This window comes from Molossus molossus, unplaced genomic scaffold, assembly GCF_014108415.1.
Source record: "Molossus molossus isolate mMolMol1 unplaced genomic scaffold, mMolMol1.p scaffold_m16_p_12, whole genome shotgun sequence".
NCBI classification, from domain to species: Eukaryota; Metazoa; Chordata; class Mammalia; order Chiroptera; family Molossidae; genus Molossus; species Molossus molossus.
The window spans coordinates 34,094,185-34,106,093 of NW_023425347.1; the positions used below are offsets into that span (position 1 = coordinate 34,094,185).

General features: G+C 39.4%; 1 protein-coding gene across 2 annotated transcripts in view; it reads left to right on the plus strand.

Annotated features, from left to right (window-relative positions):
- LOC118626508 (guanylate-binding protein 6-like) overlaps nucleotides 1-8,707 on the plus strand; it is a 29,618-nt gene extending 20,911 nt beyond the window's left edge. For both annotated transcript variants that reach the window (XM_036256299.1, XM_036256298.1), the window contains exons 6-11: nucleotides 3,333-3,578; nucleotides 4,319-4,599; nucleotides 5,253-5,465; nucleotides 6,738-6,840; nucleotides 7,182-7,375; nucleotides 8,375-8,707. In XM_036256299.1, the coding sequence (XP_036112192.1) occupies nucleotides 3,333-3,578; nucleotides 4,319-4,599; nucleotides 5,253-5,465; nucleotides 6,738-6,840; nucleotides 7,182-7,375; nucleotides 8,375-8,596 (1,259 nt within the window). In that variant the 3' untranslated portion in view covers nucleotides 8,597-8,707. The remainder of the gene's footprint in view (nucleotides 1-3,332; nucleotides 3,579-4,318; nucleotides 4,600-5,252; nucleotides 5,466-6,737; nucleotides 6,841-7,181; nucleotides 7,376-8,374) is intronic.
- Nucleotides 8,708-11,909: the final 3,202 nt, after the last annotated feature.

The window sequence follows — 11,909 nt, forward strand, 5'->3', positions numbered from 1 at the left end:
TTGGGTACTCTGGGGAGCTGACTGGGGCCGAAGTGAGCACTTTCTGGGATGATCCTGGCTGCATGACTCTTGGTGTGCCCTGGGGGGCCACTGGCCAGGGCTCTAGCAGTGCTCCTGGGGCATGCCATGTAGGCCTTGAATGCTTGCTAGAGCTCTTGTACTCAGCTCTGCCCCTACTATCTATAAGGAGGTTAATGAGGGGGAACATAGACAATGGTGCTTGCTGATACCTCTGATCTCAGGGAGTTCCCATGGACACAGGAGAGTTCCTGAAGTTCCCCACACATTTGACAGGCATCGAGGCATTAGTAAATGGTTTAATGCTTCAATTTGCAGTTTAAATGCTTTTTAAAACATTGTGTTTTTCTTTGCCCCAGAGTAGGCAGGTCTGCCTTTGTGGGCCCCACAGTGATATTTCTTACTGCAGGTCTTCCTGTATGGATACGGTTCGCAAGGGTACCACCTCTCCATCTCTCCTAACCTTCTCTGTATGAGGCCTCTCTTTATGTTGTATAAAAGCCGTTCAATCAGCCTTCAGTTCTCCAGGAAGAATTGCTTTATATGTAGGTGTATATTCAGTTTGTCAATGGAGGAGGTGAGTTTAGAGTCCTCCTATGCACCATGTTGAAACACTGTAAGTGTGCCAAATCAGAAGACTGCCCCTGAGGCCTAAGTTCCTGAACAAGCAAAGAAGACTCTTTTCAGAAAGTCTGGGGATATGTTTCAGTCCATCTGTGCAGTGCCCTGAGAGTGGTAGTCTGCCAAGAACTGCCTCTTCAATTATTAGTCCCATGGGGTCCTGTAATGTAAACCCCTGGCCTCTAAAGCCAGACAATCGTGGGGCACCTCCTGAATGGCAGCCACAAAGATTGAGTCACCAGGCATAAAAACCAGGCACCAGAAATGTTTAGAAGCTCCTCACATGGAGATAACTGTGGCCTGGAGTGTGGCAGAGGGAGAGCACAAAGATACTGTCCACTAGGAAAAGGAAAATAAATCAAAAGAGAAAAAAGTGACGGCCCCTGTGGGCTTTAGCAAGGTAGAGGGAGAACAGGAAGATGGCACTCATCAGCTTCCACTCCCAGAATACACCAACAGCCCCGTGCCCTCGGGCCAATGCTTTAAAATTAGAAAATAATTATTTTTCTAAGTGTTCTCTAGGATTTGTTTCTGCACTGAGCCCTGGGGTGAGTGAGTTGGCATGTGAGCCCTTTAAGAGCTCACTCACCACAGTCCACAGGTCTCGTGAGTGTGAGCCCTGTTGGTTTTCTTTCTTTCTTTCTTTCTTTCTTTCTTTCTTTCTTTCTTTCTTTCTTTCTTTCTTTCTTTCTTTCTTTCTTTCTTTCTTTCTTCCTTCCTTCCTTCCTTCCTTCCTTCCTTCCTTCCTTCCTTCCTTCCTTCTTTCTCTCTCTCTCTCTCTCTCTCTCTCTTTCTTTCTTTCTTTCTTTCTTTCTTTCTTTCTTTCTTTCTTTCTTTCTTTTTAATTTATTTTTTTGTTACAGATGTTTCTCCTTTTTTACCCCATTGGCACCCCCCATCCCACCCCCGTCCCATCCCTGGCTTTGTTGTCCATGTCCATTGGTCATGCATACATGCATGTAAGTTCTGTGGTTTAGCTCCTCCCACTTCCCCAACCCCCTTCTGAGGGCTGTCAGTCTGTGCCCTACTTCCATGTTTCTGGGTCTACCGCATTCCTCAGACTGTTATGTTCATTACATTCCGTATATAAGTGAGATCATGTGGTATTTGTCTTTTTCCGCTTGACTTATTTCACTTAGGATAATACTGTCCAGGTCCCTCCATGTCGTCTCAAAGGATAAGAGATCTTTCTTTCTTACAGCTGCATAGTACTTCATTGTGTATATGTACCACAGCTTTTTTATCCATTTGTCTACTGATGGACACTTGGGCTCTTTTCAGATCTTAGCTATTGTAAATAGTGCTGCTATGAACATGAGGGTACATATATTCTTCCTGATTGGTGTTTCAGGTTTCTTAAGGTATATTCCTAGAAGTGGGATCACTGGGTCAAATGGAAGTTCAATTTTTAATTTTTTGCGGTAACACCATATTGTTTTCCATAGTGGCTGCACCAGTCTGCATTCCCACTAGCAGTGTATTAGAGTCCCCTTTTCTCCACACCCTCGCCAACACTTGTTGTTTGATGATTTGTTGATGGCGGCCATTCTGACAGGTGTGAGGTGATACCTCATTGTTGTTTTAATTTGCATCTCTCTGATGATTAGTGATGTGAGCCCTGTTGGTTTTCAAAGCCAGATGTTTTGGGGCTCATCTCAAGTGCTGGGCTTAAATTATTGGGTGTCTGATGTGGGGTACAAACCCTTCACTCCTCAGGGAGACGCTCCAGATTTTGAGTGCCTTCCAGATTCGGGATCACTGTGCCAGGGGTGGTGTTTATGGTGAGACTATGTCTCAGGTCTCCTACCCCCTTCAGTGTGGTTTCCCTCTGATTTACCCAATGTGAAGTGATTGTTCCACTAGTTTTTAGGTTTTTTCCTCCCCCCAAGAGAAAATTATTCCATACATAGCTGTAGATTTTGTGCGTCAGTGGAAGTAAGCTGAGGATATCCTCTATCACCATTTTGAACTAGAACAATTTTCTTTATTAATTTTTAAAATAACCAGATTCCTCATTTTACTTTCCTTATCACAGCCTCCTTTTTGTGTTAACATAGTTATTCACTTTGTCACTATTTTAAGTTAATAATTTATTTGAATTAATGGCATTTTGGTAGGTGAGTACTTGACAAAACCAATGTGTTTTTGGAATAGTGGTGAGTTTTTCAGATTATATTTAGGTAGTGTTTAGTCTTTGGAGTTTCTACAAAAAATAGCTAGTGCTATTTGTAGTATGTGAATTCAGTCAATGCAGGGTTTTTCTTAAAGGAACAAGCTCTCCTGTGTCCTATTCATCATGACTCCATTGTCTTTGTTTGTGGCTCCTCTTCATTTTGTTCCGACTGTTTACTTCCAACATGGGTTGCAGTAGACCAGAAATTGAAATATGACCGTCACCCAGTAAAGCATTCATTTGATAAACATCTAATAAAACAGTCAACGTGTTTGATTTTGAGGATACCAGCCATACATTTCTTTTTCTTGGGCACATGTCTCCTAAAATTACTCTCCTAAAGTTACTCTCCAGTAACATGTCATTCATATAAATTTAATTTTTAATTTCTATGAATATGTTAAAGGAGTTCTATAAGCATAGAAGTCTCCAAAAATCTAAAATCCCCAGTCATAAAAAACCTTTAGCTGTCTTATCCCAAGACCATGCTGACTGCAACTGTGTTTATCCTTTTCTCCAGGTTTAAATCCTAGAGCTAAAAATTCCAACATACCCAGGGAGTGTATCAGGAATTATTTTCCAAAGCGAAAGTGTTTTGTCTTTGACCGGCCAACAAAAGAGACAGAGCTCCTAGCCAAACTTGAGACTATTTTGGAAAGCCAACTGGATCCTAAATTCCGGGAACAATCAGATAAATTCTGTTATTATATCTTCAACCATGCAAAGACCAAGCTGCTCAGAGAAGGAGTCAAGGTCACTGGGAATAGTGAGTCTCCTTTTCCAAAACCACATTTCTGAGTAGTCTAATGCATGTTAACTATTCAAGTATTTGTGTTCTTTAGTAGTTTTGTTTTATTTTATATAAAAATGTGCACTTATAAATATTCATACTCTATAGAAAAATATGTATGTGTTTTCAGTAATTATCTCAGCATGGTAGTGACAAATCCTTTTCAAAACTCCAGATATTATCACTGATACATTGTAGTCCCATATTTAAGAAGAACCCCACCACTGATTATAAAACCACTAACTGGATATAAAAATGGAGTATGTTATATTTTCAGGGGAAGTCCTATACATTAAGTGTTTTTCTCACAGTGACTTCTTGGAAGTTTAACCAGTCTGAAATTAATAGTAGTTTCTGAGTAACTGAAACTCTACTGAAAGCATAAGAATTAAGAATAATTATCTGAATTATCCTTCTTATTTCTTTATTTGTATTTTAACTTTTATTTGTGTAGTGTGTAATAGTTATTCACAGACACTTCTGATTATGTTAGACAAAGGTAGGTATTTAATATTTAATATGATGGCCTGTTGCACACTAGAATAACAAATAAATGTAAAAATAAAAGTTACGATAGCAATAAGTAGGGGTGTGTGTGTGTGTGTGTGTGTGTGTGTGCCTGTCTGTATGGGAGTAGTTTCAAAACTGTAATCTCAGAATCTTGGATCTCACTGAGAGGTAAATTGATGTTGATCTTTGTTTCCTGCTTTACTCAGGGCTGGGGACTCTGGTGGTGACTTATGTGGATACCATCAACAGCGGAGCTGTGCCTTGTTTGGAGAACGCGGTGACAGCACTGGCTGAGCTTGAGAACTCAGCAGCCGTGCAGAAGGCGGCCGATCACTACACTGAGCAGATGGCCCAGCGAGTGAGCTTCCCCACAGACTCGCTCCAGGAGCTGCTGGACCTGCACGCAGCCTGCGAGAGGGAAGCCATTGCCATCTTCATGGAGCGCTCCTTCAAGGATGACAAGCGGGGGTTTCAGACGAAGCTCATGGTACTTTGTCTTAGTATTTATCCTTCCTAATTCTTGTCCTTCTGGAATGATGTTTGCAGTTCTACATACCCATCTCACAGCTCATCTCCTACTCAGGGTAGAATAGTCTGGATTCTCCTGAGAGAGAGGATATTTACTTCTTGTTCCTCAAACTTAGGAAAGTTATTCAGGATCTGCCTGATCTCTCAAGCAAAATCAGTACCAATTTCTCCTTTAGTGAATTGTGGCATGATTCCAGAACTCCTCAAAGTCATTCCTGAGCAGGTTGCTCTCTAGGTGTTTGCCCTCCCATTTCTAGATCCATGACTTCCTTAGCAGACTCACTTAACAGGTCATTATTTACATTATTTTAGTTGTATCACTATTTATTGAAAATTGAATCACAGGATTCTATTATGTAAAAGACTATATAATGTAAACTCAACATTTCACAAATGAAGATGAGGCCCAGGCAGTTTAAGAAGCTTTAGCAGAGTCTTGCACAGAGTTTTCAAAGTTGGAAATAAATCTCTTTATTCTTGCTACATTACTTGTGTCATTTACTAGAATGCCTTTCGTAAGAGGACCACAGAGTACCCAGCTAATAGATCCTTTGGAGTTTTACTTTCTCTGTTCCTTTCTTCCGGTGATGCATGTCTACATTTCCCTTGCAGGAAATCATAAACAATAAGAAGAAGAGTTTCTTGATGCAGAATGAAGAGGCTTCTGAGAAATATTGCCAGCATGTACTTGATCAGCTTACGATGCCCCTAATGGAAAGTTTTTCAGCAGGAATTTTCTCTGTTTCTGGAGGACACGAGAAATACAAGAGAGCAAAGGAAAGGATTGAACGGCGCTACTGGGAAGTACCCAGCAAAGGAGTGAAGGTGAGATGTAGGGACACATGGAGATACTACAGATGACAGTCAAGAGGGTCCCCTGAGCATCTGAGAGCACAGCATCCGTTGTGCGTAAATTGAGAGCATGGGGATATTATGGCTGTTTTAGCTTTTAAAGTCCACTATTTGTTCTTTCTTCCTGCGTAGAAATGTTCATTCTCAAACATGAGGCTAAATTTCTGAAATCTGTGAGAGACAGAATAAAAATGATACATTTTATTGTTTAACAACATGACATGTAGTATAATAAGGGTGGGGGATTCATGGTGGAAAGTCAGAATATTTGCTCCCAAAGCTGATCAAAGTGAGAGAGAGAGTCAAATAAATGGGCAATTACATAGTGCTAAAACTTATGAACCTGTGACTGGGGTGCACTGGTGATGGTAATAAATGTAACAATAACTGCCAGGCCAGTGTGGCTCAGTAGACTGAGCATCATCCCACAAACTAAGAGGTCCCAGTTCGATTCCTGATCAGGGCACATGCCTGGGTTGCAAGCTTGATCCCCAGTGGTGTGAGTGCAGGAGGCAGCAGATCGATGTTGCTCTCTCACATCGATGTTTCATTCTCACTCTCCCTTCTTTTGTCTATGAAAAAAGCAATAACATCATATTTTTAAATATATACGGACATAAATCAATAAATATAATAATAACAATACAGTGAACATATTGAACTGTTACTATCTATAGGCTGAGTGTTAAGCTCTTTCTCTTAACATTCTAATATATTAGTCCAAAAAATATTATGAAACATTAACTTCATTACCCACATTTATAGATGTGAATTAGGAGGCAGAAGCAGGTTATATAACTTGCTTCAGGTTGCACATCTAGCAAGTGGCTGGGGAGAACAGCAGCATAGAGTCTGCATGTCACGTTGGACATATATTCTATAAAACCTCCCATGAAAGGAAGGGGATATACATTTTGAAATATTTATGCATGTTGTCCAAGTTGAGATGTTATTCAAGTGGAAGTGCCCAAGTAAACAGGCAAATCTATAAGAGCACCAAAAGATTACGGGTTTGTATAACTGCACATAATTCTGAGTGGCTGAAACCAAAGGCATGTGGAGAGAACTAGGGCTGGAACAGGGACTGGAATAAGATATAGAGCCTCTGGGCACAGTATGGTGCTCGGGACTTTGTAGGGGTTTATGAAGCATTTTAAACAGAGTAAAAATAGTACGAATTAATTTGTTTGCCTAGAACAAATCTCAGTGGAACTTTAAGTTCTTTGTTCCCTCTTGATTACTCAGGCAAAAGAGATCTTCCAACACTTCCTGCAGTCACAGGTGTCAATAGAGAAATCCATCCTGCAGACAGATAAAGCCCTGAGCCAACGTGAGAAGGCCATAGCAGGTATGGGGCATGATGCACCTCTCAGTGGGGCGGGGAGGTTCCCGCAGTGCTCTGACAGATCGCATGAAGGTCTTTCCAAAACAACAAACTTGCCCTTCTGTGGAATTCACATGCTGCCAAATCTGAACATAACCAGCACAATTGTGGTTGTATGCATGTCAGCCAGACAGCTGTGGCCTTTTCCACCACCTTCTCAAATCTGCTCTTGATGGTGTAGCCCTTGGGTGAAATCTGAGTTTCCTCATCTTCTCTTTCAAATTTGATTTGTTCTCTAATCTCAAGATGGTAGAGTTCAGGCCTGATCTTGTACTTTCTCTCTTTCTAAAAACTTCCTGGGACAGAGGAGCGGGCAAGGAGGGAGGAAGCTGAGAAGGAACAGGAGTGCCTAAGACAGAAATACCAGGAGCAGCAGCAGTACATGGAGGCGCAAAATAGGAGTCGGCAGGAACACATGGACCAACTGAAGAAGAAGCTCGAGGGCGAAAGAGAAGAGGCTCTGAGAGAACTGACAAGGGCGCTGGAGCACAAGCTGGATGTGAGTCTGGCCATGCCCTCAGTAGTTGCTGCTGGTCACTGCCCCGGTAAACGAGGAAGGAATGGGTGAAAATTAAAGCAAAATTAAAAAGAGAATCGCTACTGCGATTTATTGCATTTGCTTCACTGAAAGCACCCAATCCTGGATTTCCAAGAGGCTTGGCGTTTTGCTCCACACTGAGACTCTGGAGATTCCAAGATGACCTTGGCTCCTCCAAGTCCTTGGAGAATAGAAATAACCTCCAAAGTTTGAGTTTTCTACATTAGTGTGTTTCTAGAATGATCTCACGAAGCCCTAATTAAACAGGGTTCTATAGATTATCAAGTACATATTCCAACCAGGTGTTTTTAATATGAGCAGCAAATGGGTACTTCTCTAAGATCATTGTCAATCATCCAGAACCCTACTACCAGCAGTGACCCTGATTTGGATCCATGCTGGCCTAGAACTATCATATATGTCCAGACATGGAAATATGGGGAACTGACGCCTTCTATACCTGCTTCAGTTGTCTCCGGGTAAGGATAGTTTGCCTAAGTCACCACACAGCATCGGAGGAATTCTCTTTTCTCCCATCTCGAAGTGCTTACATCAGATTTCTTGATCAGCTTATGCATTCCTATTATTTCTACAAAATGGGGAACCATGCCATCCAAGTGAGACTGACAATTTGTGCAGATGGAGTAATGGCTCCCTCCCAATCCGTACTTTTGGTTGGAACATATCATTGCATATCCCTCATGCCTGACTAAGTACCCTAGCAAGGCCCTAATGGTGCATAATTATAAGTAAGGTTGAAGACTACCCTTCTTCTCACTGTGCAGGTCCAACCCAGAAGATTTTGTCTGCTTCAAATATTATCCTCTGATGATCTGATAATAGAGAATACTTTTATGTACAAAATAAATTTAATAACATTCTTACATATAAAATCTTAGTCTTGAGAAATGGGGATTTTCAAAAGTTTACTTTTCCATCTCTCTACACCCTTTGTTTTAGGCCCAAGAGAAATTGATTAAAGAAGGATTTAGGAAGAAATCTGAAGAGATGGAGGCAGAGATAAATCGTCTGAGAAATGCAATTGATAATAATAAGAAGGATAAAGGACCCTGGATATCACAGGCCCTGGACACACTTGCCAATGAAGCCACTACAATTCTCTCTGCTCCTGCTGTATTAATTGGTAAAGGTCTGCGTGCCCTGAGCTCACTGTTCAAATAGGATTAGCTTTTCGTAAAGGAAATTATAGAATATGCATATATGCTGTGCCCTATGTATGGTGTGTATGTATTTTTAGTTTCACTTAAAAAAAGTTTTAAACAAAAAGTGCCTACTGGAGGATATTAGCGCCTGACATACATTAGATAAATTAAGAACTGGTTTTATGCATTTAAATTTTAAAAAGCATCTATGTGTAACAGAAATTTGCAAAATTGGGCCTACAGTCTAAGGCTGTCCTGCTGACTGTTATTGTTAATAAAGTTTTATTGGAACAACCACACCCAAATATTTACATATTGCCTCAGGTGGCTTTCACGCCATAGTAGCAGAGTAAAATAGTTGCAGCAGTCACTGTACGACCCACCATACCTAAAATAGTTCCTCTTGGGCACTTTATAGAAAAAGGTTTTCACCCACTAGTTTAGGAGATAGAAAGAGACCAAATTTGCAGTAGAGGTAAAAATTATCTTTGAAAAAAACTTATCAAGAATGCATTAGAAAATCCAAAAGAAGAAATATAAATTCAAGTCGATTGTTCCCTAATTCATTTATAAATGTAACATATTCTGAGGTAAAAAATAAAATAAAAGGATATTTTTATGACGATAGGATGTGTGAAATGGTGAAGGGAGTCACTAAGAACAAACTTCCGGTTGTAAAATAGGTATGTCATTGGAATGTCACGTACAGCATGGTGACTAGTTAGTAATATTGTATTATTGCATATTTGAAAGTTACTAGTACAGTAGATCTTAAAAAGTTCTCATTACAAAAATAATTCTGTAACTATGTATGTTAAATAGACTTATTTTGGTGATAATTTCACAATATAAACAAATATTGAATGTGTTGTTTATGTGTATGTCAATTATACCTCAATTTGAAAAGATAGGTAGGCTGCTACTTTGTACAAGTTTAAATGAAAATGCTCCAACGCTTCAACTATAGTCAGGGTGATACAGAAGAGTAAAGAGAGGAACCGAGTCTGCTCCACCTGAAAACACCTGACCAGAACTGCATAGTTAGACCGGCACAGTACTGACTCAGCAACAGAGACAGAGCTATAGAATAGTTCACAGAGTCTAGAGAGAGAAACAAGTACTTCCGGGAACTATTTATCTAAAGATTTTATTTCAAGTCAGTAGGAAGTAGTGAACTGTGGAACAAACTAAAACAACTTTATAGACATTGAAGGAGATGAGAAATTGAATCTCCTATAGATATTAGAGCAAAATAAATTCCAGATTTACTATAAACATGAAGATTGAAGTTAAAAAATTTGGAAATTGCAAATAATTTTAAAAAATCTTGGAAGTTATTTCTAAACATCTTGTAAAACCCAGAAGACATAAAATACATACAAAAATTCATAAAACTGAAATGTGGTAGGGTTTTTTGGTTGTTAAAAAAAAAATCTAAGTCAATGACAAATATCACTCTGAAAATATATTTTCAATCTTTATCACATAAAAAGACCTAACTTATTTAAGTAATATAAAGGAGATAAAACTCAATGTATGTGAATAGTTAGTTCACAGAAAGAAATAAAATATATTCAACCTTACTTATAATTATGAAATGAAACTAAAACTACCAGATATAATCTTTCACTCCTCAGACTGACAAGGATCAATACATTGGATAGCAAATTGTGTTAGAAAGGCATGGAAAAAGTGTCATATGGAAGTTAAATGTACAATTTCTGTTGCAAAATTGTCTTAATATTCCTTACACTTTAATGTACTTAGGCCTTGATATAGTATGTTGACTTTTAGGAAATACATGTGCATAATTATGTATACACACAAATGAGATTCGTTGCAGCATTGTTTTTAATGGAAAGATTGCTAATATAAAGTTTAGTATATACATGTAGTGGAATTCTAGGTAACCTCTTCAGGAATAGAAGGGAGCCATAGTTTTCACTGTATATTCTATCCTTTGAATTTTGTAAAGAAAACAGGTATTACCTAGTCATGAATAAGAAAAAAATGTATAATACTACTAAAATATTAATAGGGATGTAAAATTGACCACTAGATGATAAATTGTTCATTGATTCTAGAAATGACATTAGCCAGGTCATTGAAGGGCTTTAGGCTAAGAATCAGAATACTGGAAAGCACAAAATTTGCATCCTAATGTTTTCATTGTGGCTTTGGTTTTTAATCCCTATATTTATTTCAAAACTAAGCTATAAAACTTCTGGTGATTGTTTGAAATTTCAGCAAGAGTGTCCTCTATTTTCTTTTTCTGAATCATATCTTTAAGATGTTAGAAACAGAATTATCGAAAAATAAGAACATGTACTGGTGAGAAGGATGCCTTTATCTTTACATATATGAGAATCTAATGAACAAAATAAACTGACAAACAAAATAGAAGCAGGGACATGGACACATGGAGCCAACTGACAGTTGTCAGGGGGTGGGGACTGGATGAAAGAAAGTGATGGGATTAGCCAAAGAACATATACGCATAACCCACCGACACAGACAACAGTGCAGTAATGTCCAGAGGGAAGGGTGGGCAGGGGCTGCGTGGAGGGGTGCAAAGGGAGGGGAAATGGGGACATCTGTAATAGTGCCAACAATAAAGATAAAGTTAAAAAAATTCAGTGGTGGCCTCTCTGCTGTATGCTAGTGAATGTAGTCGAATGTGCCATTGCAGAACTGGACTCCTGTTAGCATTGAGGATGATAGATCTTGATGCATGCTGGCCAGGTGTTGCCATTAAATGTTAGAAGCCAAGTTGATGCCGTAATAGTCGAGCACCAAGGCTGGAGTGACAGCCTGTTGGGCCTGACCATGAAAAATTCAGAAGATGATGAATAGAACATGGTCAAGAGGGATAGGGAGAAAATAATCAATGAAGTCAAGGATGGTTTATTGAGGCTGTTGACTTATAGCCTCAATGAATTGGTACAGTTCCTTGATCTGAGCCAATTTCAGACCTCAAGCCCATCACTTGGAGGAAGGAGTTCCTTAAGGAGAAGGTAGGTCCTCAGGAAGAAGGACCCTGGAAATCTGGGAGAAGAGTAATGAAAATGATTCCTCCTGCCCTCCCTCTAGGGGCCCACTGACCATTTACTCAAGTCCATATGCATTAGAGAAAGAGGAATATTCAAACATTTAAGAAATCCTGACTCAGAATCTTACTTGGCTTTGATACTTAAATACTGGATACACTCATAGATCTCCTATTAAACTAGGGACACAGGAATTCAGGTAATAACAGTCTTTGCCCAATTACAACTAACTGGGGTCTCGTATTTGTTTCCAATTAGATAGTAAATTCATCTGAGGACAATTTG